General features: G+C 37.6%; 1 protein-coding gene across 4 annotated transcripts in view; it reads right to left on the bottom strand.

The window, feature by feature from the left end:
• Window positions 1-4,693: 4,693 nt before the first annotated feature.
• The window catches only part of ARHGEF10 (Rho guanine nucleotide exchange factor 10), a 112,032-nt gene continuing 96,568 nt past the window's right edge, over window positions 4,694-20,157 (bottom strand). For all 4 annotated transcript variants that reach the window (XM_063150729.1, XM_063150728.1, XM_063150726.1 and 1 more), the window contains 3 exons: window positions 17,016-17,190; window positions 10,511-10,633; window positions 4,694-8,557 (listed from right to left, as the gene is read on the bottom strand). In XM_063150729.1, the coding sequence (XP_063006799.1) occupies window positions 8,040-8,557; window positions 10,511-10,633; window positions 17,016-17,190 (816 nt within the window). In that variant the 3' untranslated portion in view covers window positions 4,694-8,039. The remainder of the gene's footprint in view (window positions 8,558-10,510; window positions 10,634-17,015; window positions 17,191-20,157) is intronic.

Below are 20,157 nucleotides of genomic sequence, written 5' to 3' on the forward strand. Positions count from 1 at the left end.
CTGCATCAGCAGCCGCATTGCTGCCATTCCCAGCTCATAGGCCGTCTTGCAGGATTGGGCTATCATGGCAGCTGGAGCAAATGCACAGCTCCTCAGCCAAAATTAGCCAGCAGGTCACATCAAAAATTAATCATCCCAGTCTCAGGTGGTTGATTCTTGGCAGAACTTCTCATTTGAGGAGGTTAGAAATAATTTAACCAAATAATTATTTTATCCAGATAAAATATTCACTCCACATCCTCTGAATCAAGAAACATTAAGCCTTCCTAGATAACAGACTCAGAGTGTAGCTCACAGCTTATGCAGGCTAGCTTCTGCAAGAAAGAATCCTGCAGGTAGTGCACCCATGGCAGCATGGGACTGCATATGGTCCAGCTAATTAGGCAGGCTTTGCAGCTTTTGCTCAGAGTCCATCACATTGTGGGCACGTGTCCAGCACACTAGGCAGGACTGGTATGTCTGCACAGACTTGCCACCAGTGCCTTTGCATATGAAAAGCTGTTGGTAGGCTATTTTTAGGTATCTGGATTGGTTGTTTTGTTGGCTTTTGGGGTCTTTTTTTGTTTTGGTTTGGTTTTTTTGGTTTTCTCTTTTGTGATTTGGCTTGGCACAAGGATGTATTGAAAAAATAAATGTTCCAGCATCAAAAATCTGGAACAGATAATAGTTAAACTTGCTGGAATTCCTTCTGTGAATAGATTACTGGAGTGTCAGATACTTAGTGGTAGTAGCTAATGTAGCTAATGTCTATGTTCCCTACAGTCTAGAAGCCAAGAAACCTAGGCTAGAAGCCAACATGTAAAACCAAAACAAAACAAAGAGAAAAGAAAACCTGACTTCTTTTGCTCATCCTGTGTTTAACAGCTGAAATGCTTCTTGGTGTTGTAATACAACAGACTCAAGGATTGGTTTGATGCTATTGCTGGAACAGACCAAATAGTTATTGTATTTCTACTGAGCAAAGATACCTAAAATACATTTTTTATATTTGGAATACAAAACCTCTACATGCTGTATATATGTTACACATGATATGTTGTAGACATCTGATGCAGGGCCAAGCTGATCTGCCTGTATTATTCTTCACACATCCCTGCAATACACCCAGATATTAGAATTGGGACAAAAGTCTTGTTTGCAACATGAGGGTTATCAGCTTGTAGCAGATAGAGCCTTAGAGGTGTAAGGAAAAATAAATCATAAAGATTTCTTCAGTGTTGGTTTGCATATTTCTGTGCTCCAGAGACAAATGATTATTGTTTTTAATTTAAGAAAAAGCAACCAGCATTAAAAAAAAGACCTTATTAACACAGACTTCTGCCACCCAAAAGAGTGTTCTGAATAGGTGGGGCAGCTTTTAATGAGGTTGAAAACATCTGATAAGGTTAAAAGATGGGGAATACACAACATTTACTTAGATGAATGATTGAGAAAATGCGCACATCATCCCCTAATTTGCTAAAAATAAAACCCAAAAGAATTTGGAAAAAAAATATTAAAGCCTACCCTTGCTCTTTACATGCTGAATTTACCCAGTCATTTCTTCTTGGCCATAATCAGCCACAGATCGTTCACATCACCTGTCTCATCTACATGTGTAGAGCAAAACACCTCTACCTGTGAGCAAAACACCTCATTATCTGTACATTCCTCCCCAAATGCCACATGGAATGTTGTCATGTATTGGCATAGGCTGTAACCAGCTGTGCTCCCCTGAGAGGCAGGGCAGGACGGGCACAGGGATCCCACCCGATGCAGCCTCACCCTCACGGTGTGTCTGCAACCTCTGCAGTGCCCTGCAGGTCAGCAATGCAGATGCAGCTTAAGTTAACTGATGCTGTCAGTGCTTGTGAGCGGGATTAAAAGCATCACAGGCTGCTCTGAGCAACATTGCAGAAGAGTGGTTGCTCTGACAAATCTTGGGGTTAATCCTCCTTATTAAAGCATGCAGTTGGTGCTATCCAACTCTACAGAGAAAAAAAAAATCTCTTTAGAAAGGGAACGCTGAAAAGCATTTAGTAAGTGTAGTCTGGGGCATGTTCTGCAACTTGAAATGCACACAGATAGAGCAAACCAGATAAGCCCACAGGAAACAATTTAAACCATTTGATTTGGAAGGCGTGAGCGAATGCAGTTTTTGTACCCACATTAAAAGTGATCCTGATGCTCAAGTTGAAAGCCACAGAGTTTCTCTCCAATGTTGAATAGGAGAAAGGAAAAATGAAACTTCTGTAGCTCTGTAGTTAAGTTTTTTGAATTTAAAGCCATTCTTGTTCTCTGCATTTGGCCATTTAAGATACAGAGGTTTCAGTGGAAATCAGGTACTTCAGTGCTTTGAGAAAACTCTGCTGGAGGCTCAGCTGAACCTTTTGATGTCAAAATACTCCTGAAATTGTATTTCCAGTAAATTTTTACAATGATTTCATCTCCCCCAAGGTGTGTCATTTTAATCCTAGGTGTTCTGGCTCGTCTTGTAGGTTTGGACACACACAAATGATAACTGTGATTATCACTGGAGTATAACAATAAGTACAACAGTAGAACTTGCAGTTCTGCTGTCAAGGCCTGTTTTGCTGGAGGAAAAAAATCCCTTTGAACACCTTTGAAGGTCATGCTGTGAAAGACTAACTGCTTTATAGTGTGGTTTATGGAGCTTGGCCAAAGCACTTGAAGCGCTTTTGGTCATATATCGGCATTGTTGCATTTCAAATGGAGTTACTCAGTAAATCTTCATTTGCTAGGAAATTTTCTGATCCTTTCATCTGAAGCTGTTTCAGTGTTGCTTTGTTGACTCTTGTTTTAGGAAGAAAAAAAACATTTCTGGCAATTTGGTAGCTGGGCACGTCTTTAAAGAAAATGCTATTAATCAAATAAGCACAATTGCAAGGCAGCAGCAACTAATTCTGAAAAATCTCAAGCTAGAATTCTCAAATTGAATAGCAGCTAGATCTGGCAGTGTGCATGCTCTGCATTTGTGAGGAAACAGGATGCAGATTCTACATACATCTATAAAGCCCCTAAATCTTAAAAGATATAGGAAGTTGACCAGAATTTTGAGCTGTGGCATGGTGCAAACAGCTGATGAACCATCCCAGATTAACAGTGACACTCCATACCAGCTTGGTACCTGTATGGTACATGTCAAGTCTATGTTAGTAGGTATTTCTATCTCCTGACAGCTCTCAAGTTCCAGACTTACAGGCAACCGTCCCACAGAAAGAAGGTTTTATGGATGGGTGCATCAGTATCAAAACACTAGAGGCAGAAAACCTATTCTGCAAATGGCACCACACAATTTACATCAACATAGTTAATCAGTTCCTAAAGTGTAGCAGGTAAGTGGCTTTGCCAGTGCAGTCTGATGGGAGCAGCCCAGGCCAGGCTCAACCCCAGCCAGCCAACTTCCACCTGTGATCACAGCTCAGCACTCCCGCTGCCGCCCTGGCCCTGGCCAGTTTACTCACACAGACATTTTCCACCAGGAAATGCAGGACACCTGCAAGGAGGAGATTGTTTAAAGGACTAACCATGGGCTTAGAGAGCAGCAATGGCTTTAATCTGTGTGCTTTTACAGACTCATCATATGGCTTCAAGTCAGGCAAACGCTTTTCAACTTATTTTCTTCCTAGCTACAGATACTAATCTGCCTTCTTAACAGGACTATTATTATATGAAGTATTATTACTATGAAGATATGTAAAGCAATCTAAAAATACTGTTATCAGCTCCATGGCATACTCACTGCAATACAGACTAGCTCATGCAGAACCCTCAATTACAGCTGCACCTTTCAAATGACTGATATTCACCTGCAAATGCATTTTACAAAAACCAATTTGTCTATATGCAGTTAGAAAATTAAATAGGACAGAAGAGAGAGGAGCAGTGAAGTTTAAGCACTGAACCACAGTTCAGGAAACCCTTCTCAATAGTCAGGCCTCTCTCAAAGAAGCAGTAAGCAATTTTAGCCCTCAGATTGTCACCATAAATAATGAACTGTAAATTTCCATTGGGAAAGAATCTGTCTCCAGGTGTGCACAGGTATTCTGTGCTCATATGATTTGATGTTTTTCAGAACCATGTATTAAAGAGATGTGGTATACAGCCAGGAGCAAAAAGGCAGGCTTTCCTAGCAACCAAGGAATTCTCAGTAAATCCTCTTGTTTGTTTATTCTAGCACAGGTACACTCGAAAAGGCTATTGCTGAGCCTGATAAATACAAGTCTCCATATTTAAACACAATCATGGGATTATGTATGTATCCTTTAGGGCAGATTAATTAGAAAGAATTGCTTGTTAGCAACTGAAAATTTATTTCCTCTCTTAAAGCTTTGGCTGTGCAATACTCATTTTCAAAATTAATGCTTCTCATTTTTATGCAGCATGCATGCTGCCCAAGTGCTGATGCTTACTCCACACAGCATAGTAGAAATTCTACTGCTTAGACACTATTTGGGTCCATTGATACAGTAATCAAACCTTATAATAAATGACTGCATAATTTTCAGAAACTGCATTTGCTGGTGTTTAAATTGTAGAAGTATAAAACTAAAAAAAAAAATCATCTTTGTCATCCTAACCACATACCCTATTTTCTCTTGCATAAGTATATTAATATATATATTATTCATTAACACATGACCCAAATTCTAACCTTCTAGTTAAAATGACAACCCAAGATGTTCTTCTGAAGTTAATTTTTACCATATTTTTTATTCAACATTTTTCTCAATTTATACTTTGAACATAAATACACAAGTTTTATGGCTCATGTTACAAAAGACACTACTATGTGTTAGAAAACATATATAGAATATATTGTAGTGGTTACATTTGCTCCCCTTTTTCCTATTATTTTCATAACTTCTGTTAATCTAGAAAAGCAGTATCAGAAAGCAAAATCCAACCTCTGAGCAGCACAGTCTACAACAGCTATAAGGACTATTTGTCAGCTGTAAGAGAAACTTTGGTTCCTGCCTGTTTTTATAGTAAGGTAATACCAGAAAGTTGCATGTCAAAAAGGAACATTGCCCCTTGCACTCTGTTAGTTACTAAAATCAAGTTTATGACAATATGTACTTTTATAGACAGACATACAGCTTCTCTTTTGCTTTACACCTTAGAAAGATAAATAGATAGGTATTTTCAAAATAGGGGAATTGAATGGGGGACCCATTATTTTCTTACAGAAGTCACTGGCAAAACTCCAATGTACTTTCAGAAGAGCAGATTTGTACTTTGTTCTATTAATAGAACTGAAGAAAATTATATTTCAACTGACAGGATAAATGTCTCTTTACAACTCTCAAGATACTCGAAAGGATCCTGTAATGCATGGATTTCCAGTTGAGTGTGTGGTGGACTCTACTTACTGCTCCTGGTGATCAAGATCCATCTAGATGTGGTTCTCCAGTCCTGAAGGCAGGGATGTGGAATACCATGCCCAAGGAGCATGTGAAGTAAAGCCTGTGGTCCTTTTGCTGCAGCGTAGCCAAGGGATACTAGATTATTTATGCTTTATAAACACAAGAATCTCTTAACTTGCTTTTCAGCATACATACATTAAATTGTACAATGTAGTACTTCCACACAGTGGGCAAAGAGCAGCTCCCAGGGCCATAGCTATGGAAGAGTATAGAAAATGAAACTGGCCTTGATCTCTCAAGCCAGGGGAGCCTAAGCAGTAGGTCAGGGAGGAGAAGAAGAAAAGTCTGGGAAAATGTTGCCAGCTGCCTGGCTTAGAGGCACTCTGCTTTTTTCCTTTTTTTTTAACCCTACCAGGACTCAAGCCAACACTAAGCCTATGCCAACACTGACAATACCCAACTGAAGTTGCAAGACACATAGCAAAAGACATGGAAGAAAAGCACAAAACAGTAATGATGATCCTAAGTCTACAATCCCATCTATAACAAGTATCCTTTGTGACTCATTGAAATCCATGCTATTATGGCTGAATGGAGGATGTGGGCAAATCCTCTGAAATCAGGATGCATACCTGATTGTGAAATGCCTATTTTGGTGCCACTTTGCAGGCAAAGACTCTCTTCACCAGCATTCCCTCTGTCCCCCTCACCGGTGTCAGGCATGAGGGAAAACCTGATGTTAGTCCAGTGCTCTGTCAAACTTGCTCAGCCAGTTTTGGGGTCGCCTTGATAGAGGTTTGCCTTTTAAAGCAGAAAAGACTGAAAATTTTACACATGCACAGATCTGTTGCAAAATTAAGAAAATAAATTTCAGCATTATTTTAAAAACCCCAACCCTACTACTATATCCAACAAAAATACCTCAGTCTCCAGTACTGTTTGCCTTGAAATGGCACATGCTGGGAAACACTGCCCTTATGGTTGAGAGTGATTTAAAAGAGGCAGATTGAAACAAAACATAGTGGAATCAAGGATTTGAATTAGAAGTGGCAAAAACAATTTCAGGGCAAATCACCCTCTTACTGGGATAATAATGGTACCGAAGTAGCCAGAAGTTTTATTTGATTCTAGTCAACGAGACATCTGACCAATGTTCTACTTCAGATGGCATTTTACTGAAATGATGGACAGTATTAGAGTTCTTCACAAAACTGAAACTTAATCATTCTTATTTCTCTGTATTTCAGTCTACTGATGAGGAAAAAGAATGTTCCCAGCAACTCTATTCAATAAGTTGCCTGCATTAAACAGATTGAAGGATGTGTCTCGTCACCATTTCTGGCAATGTCTTTATGAGCTGAAGCCTTTGTCTTGTATTTCACATGTGCAGAGATCAGTGCAACAGGCAATTTCAGTACAAATCCCAAATTCAAAGTTTCTTTTGGAAATACATCAATTAACAAATAAAACGTTGATCAGGTCCCTACTTAGAATTCATCCTTTAACAGTACCAAAGTGACAACTTGCCCATCTGAGGGAATGAAGCTGTGCACCCCACTTTCCCAGTTCCCATTTACAGGCCTGTGCTTTGCTGAGACAGGGAGAAAAGACTCAGGTATGACCATATCTCTGCTGTTGCTGTTGCACTGTGACAGTATTTGATAGATGCTTGCCTGGGGACACAGCACAACTCAGCTAATTTAGGACTTGTAGTGATTACCTATAGATAGTACTTCCTATAGATATTCCTATATTAGTATATGTATCTTCCCAATAAATGACTTAATTAATAACTTCATTATTAATTTACTGGATGTGCATGCCTCCTTAAAAAGGTTACAATCCATTTTTAGCTTTGATATTGAGTTGCAGAGGGAGGATGTTAGCAGCACTACAATGCACAGCTGTCCTGGATCTGTATTTTCTATTTGCCCAAAGCCATTGTATCCTTGCAACTTTCTACATAACAAAACCAAGTTGCACACACATCACACCTACCAAGAAAATTAATGTGCTTTTTGTACTGCAACATTTCTAATAACACTGAGCATTAGAAATTAGTATTAAAAAAAATCTATGTTCTATGTTGAAATAAACAAATACTGATTAATTAATTTAGCCAGCTTTGTTCCAACCAAACTCTGGTATGTGGAATGAAGTTTTAGACTATTATAATTCTTGCCAAATTAGTACTAGCTCACATTAGACTACTTATTATTTTAAAATATTTGTTAATTTATTAAAATCTACTCTTCCATGCAATATGTCACTTTGGAAAAAGTAGGAACAACTGATTTATGCAGGCAGAAACCAGCGTGAGACATGGCATGTCTTCCTTGCCTTCCCTAAGTGCTATAGAACATAATTAAGATATTTATAAATGTGAGTATAAATAAGGTAAGAGATTCTAAAACCATTTTAAAGTCCCTAACATTCCTTTTTTTTCTGAGTATCAAAGACAGCACCAATAGCTAAACATTTTCCAATACTCTACCACTGCAGAATGTTCTAAGCATGTGAAGACTGTCTTGCACCTTTGATCCTGTGATCCAAGCCTAGTGAAATTGCTCCCAGGTATATAAAGCCTATCTGCTTGGGTTCTAAGCTGGCATTAGCCACAGAAGGATATCACATTTTTTTTTAATAGCAAAAACAATATTGGATTTAGTTCAGTTAGATATTTAATAGTGGGATTTGCCAGACCATCACTGAAGACACTAGTTCATCTTGTCGTTGCTGCTTGGTCTTCTTGTTCACTCTTCTGTGTCCTTGGCCACCAGAAATTACTAATACTGAACTTGCTTTCATTTTCTTAGATTTCTGTCTTTTACTTTTAAAGGAGATATTTTGATCTTTCAGAAGCTCATAAATGTTACTGTCCTCTGGTCTGTGTTCTAGGGAACCTGATCCATGAGACAAAGTCAGGGATCCAGAGGATGATGACAAGTCACTTCTCTGTGCAATGGAGCCTGCAGAGTCCCCCAGCCAAACTGCAGTGTCCTGGGTGTTACTGAGGGAAGAGCCCGGCCGTTCGCTGTGCACAACGTTCTTCTGGTCATCGTCCCTAGGTTCTGAGCCAGGAGGGAGCTGGCTGTTTCTCAGTTTGTTTCTGTTCTTTTTGTTTATAGATGTAGCTGTTACAAGAAACTTGACTGGGCTATTGTGTGCATGGTATGACACCATTCCTCTTCCTGGAGCCAAAAGAGAAGACACAATTAAAGAACATTATTTCTCAGACCACAGTGTTCTACCATAATTAGTTGATGAAATTTGCTCAGAATAGCGTTACTCTTAAAGCCCTATTATATGCATCCAGTATATTGCCTTGCGTGGACACTATTTACTGGAAAAAAAAGTACAAAAATAATGTTCTAACACAAGTGTCTTAGGACTAATAAATCAGCTGAAATATGGCATATGAACTTTAGATGATGTACTTTTGTGCTCTGTTCTCACTATGGCATGAGCGCAGAAATACTGCTGACTTTTCAGCTGGAATCAACACAAATGTAACACTATGCTTTCTCCAGTAATCCCCACACATTTTGTGGACCCCAAATTAATCCTGTTCTACCTCTGTACCTCTCCAGAACAGTATGAGAACATCTGTTTCATTGCAACAGACCCATCCACACTGTAGAACAGGAACTAAAACTCATCCTTTTGGTTGTCTAGTAACCATTATAGATTCATAGGGAACTGACTGAACTATCATTTTTTCTTTTTCTTTTTTTTTTTCCTAAGTATTTAATCAGTGAGATATTGGTGGTACAAGGAAGATTTACACAGTGAATATATTTAGAATGTATGAAAAAAAAATGCACATGGCCAAATTGAGAAGCTGTAACAGCATCAACAGATGTGCCTTTTACGGCAAAAAAAAGAGAGAAAAAAAAATCTATCAATAAGCAACACTATTAAAAAGAGCTAGGCTAGCAAGGGGGAAAGCCCACAAATCTTAAAATCACTACATCCATCCCTAACTCCCAAATGCATTTCACATTTTAAGGAAACATTTCACATTTTAAAGATTCTGCTTTTACAGGAAGTACATTTATATTAAGATGAATTATCGCTATTGGAAACATAATGGGGAAAAGCCACAGTTTTAAAATTCAAAACACAGTTACCAAAGACTATAAAAACAGATCCCTAAATGTAATGTTTCTAGGTCTGTAAAATCTGACAAATTTTGATCCCAGATAAATGCAAGAATATATGACATAAACCAAAATAATAAAAACAGAAAATGGAAGAATGAGAGACTTTTTTGATTCTGCAACTATGCATATTCTTGTAATTGTATTTATTTTCACCTAAGATAGGTTCCAGATTTTTACAAAGCATTTATCCTGTGTCACACCAGATTATTGCTGCGTATTTTGCTGAACACAGAGGATTTAATTTTCATTTTGTGAAGTTACATAAGCTTTTTTTTCCCCCTGGAGGAAGCTGCAAACAGCTTGCCTCATAAAATCTGCCAGCTTCCCTCTTCAACACGGAAGCTTGAGCAGAATTCTGAATCCAAAACATTGGGGAAAAGCCCCTATTAAACACACTTTTAAAACCTTGCTTCTAATAGTAGCCTGAACATTTGTGTAGTGATACAGCAGCATTTGTGTGTTTGTATTTCAAATGGGGTAATATGAAAGTAACTCATAAACACATCTCTCCAGAATGCAAAAACCTTCATCACTGTTAAAAAAATGAAATATATACTCTCATATATTCCCAGTTTCCAGTTTGGGGGAAAAGGGAACACAACCAATTTATTCAAAAAGCAGTTAGACAACATGCTCATTTTTAAGTATCTGTGTCTCTAAACCTAATGCATCTATTTTCCCTAAATCTGGAAATACGACTGTCTGCATTCTCTTCTCATCCCCATGTATTTGGCTGTACTCAGACAGGATTAATGCCTATCTCTTAAAGAAAAACAGTTGTCCCCTCTCAAACAACTGAGACAAAACTAGACAAGTATCTGGATAATACTGTAAAGCTCAGAAAGAAAAACAAATATAATGTCATCACACAGCTCTAACTTTTATCTAAACAATACATATAATTTGGCAGGTTCACTTAAGTTACTGGCAGAAGAGAAGTGACATCTTCAGTACTCGATCTGTTTGAGCAATTTCACTCACCAGTTACTTTGGGAATCCCCTGCAGGCGTGGCACTGGTAAGGCTACAATGATCCCCAGGTTTGTTCCAACCAGCAGCAAGCCATGGCACACCAGGAGGCTGGTCACAGAGACACGCTGCTGCCCTGCGGGGTTTAGCAAGAGCTCCATCACTCAACAGTGATCACCTCTGCGTAGATCAGAGCAACTTCAGGCAAACACAACCAGCTCAACCATCTCAATTCAGCAAAGCACTCATTGCAAGGCAAAGACTTTGTTGGATTCTGGAATTACACTTTACACGCACAACAATTTAAATATTATTGAACATCTGAAACATTTTGCCCTAAATCTCTGAACCACAGCATCCAGAGGTAGACACAGATTGTCTGTACAAACATGCTTTTATAAATAGGCTATGTTTTTATATTCCCAATAATAAAACAGAAAAGCATTTCCCTTCACAATACTCAGTAACACTCTATACTCATGACTCAAGGCTGCTCATGATTATTTTTTTCTCCTAATTTTTAATTTGTGAAACTCTATCAGAAGTGCTGCATCCGCCTGTCTAAGTTTGGGTCCCCACATACAAGAATGGCAATTCCAATATTGACAATATTGGAAGAAGTCCAGACAAGATGAACAGGGGACTGGAGATATTAAAGGAAGTGCTGTCTGCACCTACCTGATGGAAGGATGCACAGAAGACAGACAGACTCTGTCCACATGTGCACAATGATATGATAAGACACAACATGCTCAAATTTAGAACATGGGAAAATTTTATTCTATTCAGGGAAAAGCTGCATCAGCATAAAGGTGGTGAAAAACTGCAATGGGTTGCTGAGAGAGGTAGTGGGATCTCCATCCTATTCAGAAGTATTAAAAATTTGGCTGGACAAGACATTGAACAACCAGGTCTAATCAGGCCTTCTTCATGAAGAACGAACAAGACTGCCTCCAGAGTAAAGTCCAATCAAAATTACTCCATGATTCTATGGTTTTCTACAACACTATCTACAGGATTGCTATTTTTCTAGTGAAAACAAAGTAATTTTTGCTTGCAATGCTGACTAAAAATATCTTTGATTCCATTTAAATGGATTTTCAAAATGTCCATGACAAGCTTCAGAAACGGAAACTATGGTCTGTCCAAACTTTTTCCCAAGATCATGGGGCAGAGCATTTAAATTCTGCTCGAAGCTCAAGGAGTTTCAGGTCCAAAACATACACATTCTGGCATTTATTATTAACTCTACATGTAAGAGAGCAGTCATTCCATCTTCATCATAGCTCTCAAACTGTGAATCACTTCATCAGTAGCCTAGAATTTGAATTCCACATTTGACTTAACTTGAGTGAACCCTCATGTTCAACACTTTGGAGAAGGATCTTAATTATGGTGTTTCACAAATGAATGCATTTTCTTTCTTGTCCCTTGGAGCTGAGCTCATTTACATCCAGGAATATATGAATTACAGACTCACTGGGAAAGCAGGGAAGGAGCAGCTTGACAGTCACCCAAAGCACTTGACTGGAAAACTGGAGGCAGACCAGAGTCCAAGTCTTTCCTCACAGAACTTTACAAAACAAAATATTAACCCAGCACAGGTGTGTTTTAAGAAACTCACGTAAGGTCAGATCTGGAATCCAAGGTCTGTCTACCTAAAAGCACATCCTAAACCACCCTAAAGGCACAATGATTAGGTCATCCCAGTCAGGTGTAACAAGGACAAGTCTAAAAGGCTTCACCTACCTGTGCAGACCTTCAGGGACTACTACACTGAGTTCCATGAACTATACATATTTATGTTGGGAGGATGCATCATCCCTCCTCAGCTAAATAGGCAAGGATAGTCTATGTTGTACACAAATTACAAATCTTTTGAATATTTTTTGCCTTTTCAATGGGTTTGTTTTTAGTTGGGTTTGGTGTTAGGGGTTTTTTTTTGTTTTGGCTTTTTTGAGATATTAATGGGATTAATTTAGTTTCCAAAACAAAGCACAATAAGGCACTCCTTCAGCACAAAAGAAGTTTCAGAATAATGCCCAAACACCTCTGTGTTCTGGAGTTTTCAAAATTCAGTATTTGAATTCTGTGATTTAGAGCTCAGGCTTGCTCAATTTTTTTATGACATGTGAGTCCTTTCCTACCACCTGTACCCCAGCAAATGCAAGCTAAGGTACAAGCTTAGCTTAACTTAGAGTTTGTTCTACAAACTACACAAATACTTGAGTACAATTTTTTAACTTTTAATATTATCAAAAGCTCCAAGTGCACTGTTGCCTCTCAATCCCCTGCAGAAGGAAGATGCTCCTATTTTTAGAACTTTAATGTTTTTTAAGCATTTAAAAGATAACATTATATTCATGATTTCATACTCCAAGCCTGAAGCAACTTTTAGACAGTAATTTTGTCAGGCAAATATATGTTACTGTTTCCATAGGTAAAACCAACAAATTATCAGCCAGCAACTTAGCATCTTAAACATTGACCACAACCTAAAGCATGAAACAGCTACAGTGGGGTTAAAATAAAAATTGCTTGCTGTGAAATCTTGGAGAAGGAAACATCTGCATCTGAGAAGATACTTTAAATAACATAAAACAAATTATATATATATATATGTATGTATACATTTAAAAAATGCTAACTTAAAATATTAATTTATCTGCTAGCCAAGGTTTGAAATCATATTTATCTTTGTTATTTTCTGACTTTTTGTTTTGATATATTTCAAATTCAGAGGAAAATAGTCAATCCAATTCCCCAGAAAATATTATGCAATAAGCAGACAAATTAACAAGTCAAGAAGGGAAAATGATAAACATATTACAAAACCAATAAAATACTCATCTTTATATAGCAACTTTAGATCACACTGTTCCAATGAGGAAAAAGCTGTTAAAACCTGTAAATTAATCTGACCAAGATCTTGACTTTCCAAGAACTGAAGCCAATAATTAAGTGTATGGTCTGCTCTGTGTTCACTTTTCTCAGGTCTCCATTACAACAACCAGAGCTGGATAAATCCTTACAGACCTGAATTCAACTCCAATTAGGTGTGAGGACATTGCTCCATATCCTCTTACATGGCCATGCTGCTCCTACAATGTAAAAAACCAGCCCACTGTACAGATCTGCTGGGCTGACCTGAAGTTTTCTCATCTTTTTATCATTTCCCAACAGTAATCATAAAGCAACTGCATTTCATGCTCTGGCACCTGGTAGGGTGGGAAAAAAGCAAGCTGTAAAGGCTCATATTATAGTTGTTTTTTTGTAGAGAGGAAATGATACTCTTTTCCCTTGCTTTTGCCATCTGTTTGCAGGAAACACTCATGCCATTAGAGGATATATGGCTATAAACAGAATATGGCAAGTTAAGCAGAAATCATCTCTAGGTTAAACAGGTAACCTGCGATCATCCATACGAGCAATGAAGTATCAAGGTCACGGTAATTACAGTACTCTCTTTAAAAGGGCAAATTCTTGTAGAGCTGAGGGCAAAAACATTTTAAGGATGTTCTATAATAAAATACTGACTGTGACTATGAAAAAACAAGTGGTCTGTTCATGTACAGTATGATTTTTTTGATGTGAGCTCTGACAAAGGTTGGTGAAAAACTGACTTTGTTGATTCTTCAGCTACAGATCACAAAATTTAAGCATAAACTTGCTCTACAAATGACATATCTTGCACTAGTGAAGTGTATTTGTCTTCAAAAGTTAATAGATTTCTCTGCTGCTCAGCATGCCCTCTGTTAAGATAACAGAGCTGTATTTGGGCTCCTTAAAAGCAATCCAGCTGTAGTGTGAATCCACAGTGAACCAGATAGTGAAATAAACAGCTAGCTGGATCTGTAACAATGACTATGCTCTTCCTCTCAACCATTCTCTTCCTTTCTCACATGGCATTTGATCTTTTGTTACAGAACACAATCTTGTTATACATTATTAAGAAATATTTTTGATGATATTTGAAGTAGAGGTAGTGCAGACCCATCTAGACCAAATGTCTATCCCACAGTCACCTCTGTGATCCTGGTTTCATTTCCAGTCCTGCATTCCTACACACAAACTTTCCACAGCTCCAGAAAGTGAGAGCCCTCCAATCTCCAAAACTCAGAAGTGGACTGCCATACATTTAGAATTACCTCCAGCAGGTAAAGAATCTGCCAGACACAGTCTGTTTTTTGCATTACTAAACTTCTCCAAATCATAAGGAATTGCCTTCTGTGCCATTTCACTCCCCTGTGATTCTGTCCTTCACAAGACAGAGAGCTGTGATATTTAAAACTGTCTTCTCCTAAGAACAAAATTGGGGAAATCTATTGCTATGAGAACTCATTATTAAGGTTATGAGACCCTCCTACTCTGCTTAGTTACTGTGGTTATCTTTTAAGTACTGTAACTCACAGTAATCATTCCTAACAGTGACAGTAATATTTTCTTTTACTTGTACAGTATAACAATAAAAAAATGTCATTAATTTAATGAAGCAATGTTCCTCTTATTTACATTACTTTTAAGTGAAGACATCTCTAGGTAGCCTATTGGGCCAGAATACATCTTGTTACTTCTAAAATCCAGGGAAAAGAAGCCCAGCTTCTTTAAAGTTATACTGAGATCTTGCCCTTTTATATCGTTCTTCTTAAGACTCTTAGCAATATTTTTACACAAATTTCTTCTCTCATTTCAACACCACTTAAATTCTTACTTATCTATTATTTCTGCATATTGAGGAACTTCTATTGAATTTCAGAAAGCTGACAGAGCTGTTTACTTTAAAACTAGATCTCATAAAAATATCTCATGAAGGCAAATACATACATTGCAAATATACAGCTATTTCATCATATTGTAATTCAGTTTCACTTTGTTGGTTTTTTTATCCTTTTTTATCTTAATATATACTATACAGAACTTGATTCTTTACCTCCTTTTAATTCTGAAACTGCTGCTTTATTATGTAAACCTCCTACAACTCTGTCTTTTAGGTTTTGTTGTTGCAGCATTTTTGAGATCATATAAACAAGCCTGAGAGCTGCTGCTAAATAATTGAAATTCAGTTCATTTTTGGAAAGGAGTCTCCCTTTGAACATTTGCTATAATAATGTCCTACTCCCAAAATAGCCTTCCATTTTCATTCACTGGTGTGCTTTCTGTGAAGACACTGAGAAAAAAAAAAGGAATTAAAATGGGTAGGAATGACACCAAGGAGCTATAATTAGCTAAAACTCTTGACAAAAATAATGGTATGTTATATCAGCAGTTTTATTGTCATGGCAATGAACACAAAGCTAAATTTTTGAATATATTTATATGCAGAAAATATGTATAAGGGGGGGGGTATTACTTCCCTTTTTCCCCTTGCTATGAACAGCAGAACATACTAGAAGTTAATCATTTTACGACTGATCTTGATTTAATTGCACAATTCGGATGAATTCAATCAAATAATTTATTTAAAGGCAGATGATTTGCTGCTGTTCAGTGCTGGAGCTATGGTCAAACACCACATGTAAAAAGCACCCTATCTAGAACATGGCAAACAGACAAAATTTATAATGGAGTTTTATTACAAAGCTAATGCCATCTGAAAGAAAACATGGTAAGAAGAAGACACTGAAAAAGTGAAACATTTTAGATGTAAGATTTATGCCTAACTCCTGTGAGAATATAAATATAATCTCTGTGTGGGAAGAACTGGCTTCAGCTAGAAAAACTAAGCAACAAAGCTGGCACACACATTGCCAATAAAAACTGCAGAAGCTTGATCTATTCCAATCTACAAACAAGGAGAGACAGAAAGAATGGTTGTCCACTCATGGATACCTCATGCTCAGCCATGCCAGTACCACTTTTCTGTCTCTCTCCTCCCAGCACAGCCCCAGCTCCCACCTGATGTGCTTGCTGATGCTGAAGCCTTTGTCATCCACTTGCTAAACTGATACAACTCATTTCAACTGCTTATTGAACAGCTTCTGTCTTAAAACATGTAAAGAGTTTTAATTTTTAAAATTTTATCCGAACAACCACAGGTTAGATTTAAAACTAATCACTTAATTCACCAAGTTAGAGCTTGGGTCAGCAAAACACTGAACACACTCCAAAATGGCAGCATGTGAGTGGTTCAGCTGAGTTCCCTGGATCTACTGATATAACTAAAATTAAGCAATAAATTATTTGGTTTTTTGGTCCAGATCCTAGGCAAAATGATTCCATCATGTATTAGATTCTAAGGTTCCAAAAGCAAATGCTAATCTCTGCAGAGTAAACACAATTTCATGACAGATTACATTGTCCAACTGTTTCACAGTCCCACAAAAAATATGACCAAACAGAAGAATCCACCTGCTCATCTCAACCAGCCCACTGCACACATTGTTCACCTGGGCAGCAGATGGACTATGACTTACCAGACTCCAAGTCTGAGATGAACCTTCTGATTCTGGCCTTATCTAGAGCACTGAAGAACAACAGTGATAAAACAAAAACGTTACCATATGATGCAATTCAGCTACCTGGCAACATATTGTGAACAGGTGTGGCAATGTTGACATCCTGGAGGTGTTTCAGGGTCTCCGTGTGGAACAGTCGGAGCGTGGATCCAGATGTGAAGGCAATCCAGACTCCCACTCCAGCCACAGCCATGTGAGAGATTACCATCCCTTCCTCTTGATGGGCTTCAAAGTGGTTCTGCAAGAAAAACAAGGGCTCTGTGGGGAGATGCAAGTCAAGGATATCACTCAGCTTTCTTACCAGCTTTTCAGTGTAAGCACTGTATCTTCATCCTCTTTGACAAGGACAAAGCTTCCTCTGCCTTGCTCAGGATATGTTCTGATAGCTGTGTAGGATGTGTTTTGGAAATATATCATCATTAGTATAGAAGGATTCTCAGCTCTTGAGCCAGGATTCCACCTAACAACAGCTTAACTCAGATTTTCTTGTTTTTAAATATATTTGCATGATAGGGGCTGGAAAGCCCAAAACAGCTTAGACTTAAAAGGCTTTCATATTTCTTTATTTCATACTTCTTTATTTATACTTTGGGAAAATTACCACAGCTGCACTTTTATCTACAGCAGAACTTCTATTTCAACAATAAGAAAATACTTTTCTTTTGTTCTGCTGGGGGTCTAACAAGAATAACAGAATGTAGTAAAAAGTCATATTTAGAGAGTGTTTAAGAATTTAAACACACAATTTGCTCAATTACACACATAACAACGTCAGCCTTAATATTGCAGTTTGGTTTTTGATGCTTCTGAATTTCACAAGTATTAGCTATATTGTTTTCCTGTTCTTCAAAGAATTGATGCTTCTCATTATAAAAGCCAAAATCCTCTATCTAAATGTAAGTAACATAACACTTTGAAGATAGACTTTTTTCCTTGATCTAGAGCCAGTTACAACCTGGCCCCAGAAAGGCAGAAATCTCCCTCTCTGTATGTCCGTATTAACATGTGAGATAAAGCTGTGGTAAAGTTTCTTGATCACTAACAAGAAGGAGGGATTGTTTTCTCCCAGTTTTGTCTTGTAAGAAGACTGTCTCTGAAGTTGAACACAGCCTTTTATTGTTGTGCCAGCTATTATCAGAGAGCCAGTCTGATAAACATAAAACTAACTTAGCTAAATAAATGACAAACTGTTCCTTGGATAAAAATCTCTCACTGAGGGGTATGGAAGTAATAAGTGCTCTAATATTCACTTAATGTATTATATATTTTTTATTACATTTGCAGATAAAATGCAGAAGTACCTCCTCCTTCCTTGTGAAATATACTTAAGTTTCCAGGTGTTACAATTAAGTTACATTTTGGCCTTTTTTTTCATTAAAATCTAAATATAATAAGGTTATAGACATATTGTCCAAGTTTTCCATCAAAATTCAACTAACAGGCTATGATCAGAGACAAAGAATAAAAATTTAAAATTTCCACAAAGAAAAGCTTTTGGTATTATGTTTACTAAGCACTTAATTTTTTTTTATACTTTGTTACTGCATAAATTATTATTTTCATTGAGAAATTTGCTGTTTAAAGAGGATGAGAATTATCTTTTGTGCTTTTCATTTGTTAACATTATTCTCCAACTGTTCAGTTTTAGTAAATGAACAGAGTTTTCTCTCCAGCTGTCAGGCAGTGGTTCAGTTTTTGAGTGTTACTGTATTACCTTTTGATTCTTTGAATAATAACACTGCAGAATGTAAGGTAAGCAACTCTGGCAGACACATTTATATTCACTGTTTTCCTCAAGTATCCAGTATTCATTCATTACCAAATGATATACACAATTTGAAAATCGTAAGATTTATTCAACAGAAGAATTAATCCATAAAAAACATCTTTCAAAGTCAGCAACAGCCCTTATGACTAGATATGCTGACATTCTCATCATGCATGTTCCATTGAAAAAAAGACTCTAAACTATTTACTTTGTTTATAGACTCATACATCCCTACACTGGTGACTAGTTTGCTTTTGAGAACTTCTAGGGGACAGACCCACAGCTGCTGAAGCAAACCTGACCAGCAACTTGCACTCTCTGAAATTAGAAGAAAAATGAAGAAGATTGTAAAAAAATCATTTTCTCTGGAGTAATCCAACCACAGCTGACAACTATTTGGTGCCACTGAAAACAACTTGCACGTGCATTTTTGTCACATTCCATTTTTACTGGCCAACTCATTATACTCCCACTAAGTCTGTCCTGCCATTTGTACAGCTGGCTGCTGGAACACACAGACCCACTTGAATCAAAATTGTATACTGCAAACATGACAAGACCTGTAGAAAGAAGTATTCTTCTCATTGAAAGAGTCCTCTAACATGGAGTAAGAACATATCCCAAAACTGCACCTTCTTATGCATAAATTTTTGCATAAAATATAGCTTTGACATCTGTTTTCAATTACACATCTATCTGAAAACCTGTGAGCTGGTCTTTTATTTCTAATTTTCTTTTATTTTATAACAAGAAACACAGATACAAAGGAAAAAAAGATGTCTCATTCATTTTGTTATCAAAAGCATTGAATTAATTTTCTTTTTCTCTTTTAGTTTTCATACCTACATTCCTCTTGCCTGGCTTTTCCCCCTCAGGCTCTCCCATTCTATCTGCAGCAGCACAGAGGCTGCAGAAGGCACCGTGGATGCCACAGCCCAGGGCAGCTCAGCAGTGTTCCAGCAGTGTGGGACACAGCAGAGCCCTTCTTTTGAGGGACTGCTCACTTACACCAAACAGCTGCACCAAGAGATGAACCACGACTTCTCCAGCTTCAGGTGAACAGGATAATGGGTGCCATTACCTTCAACCTCAAACAAATGTCTTTCACTGCTTTAAAGAAGTTACAACACTTGGGCATCGCACATTCATGTATAGGGATTTCCATATTTTTGTTTACTCAGCTGAACATTTCAGTGTAACCCCTGTATAGATATCAAAGTTTTAAAAACAGACTAGGATAGAATCACACTCAACCAGTGACTTTTTTCTATTAAATCATCTGGCACTTTTTGAAGTTTTGAACCAAGCACAAACTGCCTTTGCAGAGTCCAAGGAGCTGCAGGCACAGAGACCATTATTGGATGCACGTCTGTACCCAACAGCAATACAGCTGTCAAAACTGTAAGTGACAAATTTCTTCTTCACAGAAAGAGGATC

The sequence above is a fragment of the Melospiza melodia genome, chromosome 3 (assembly GCF_035770615.1).
Source record: "Melospiza melodia melodia isolate bMelMel2 chromosome 3, bMelMel2.pri, whole genome shotgun sequence".
Classification (NCBI taxonomy): Eukaryota; Metazoa; Chordata; class Aves; order Passeriformes; family Passerellidae; genus Melospiza; species Melospiza melodia.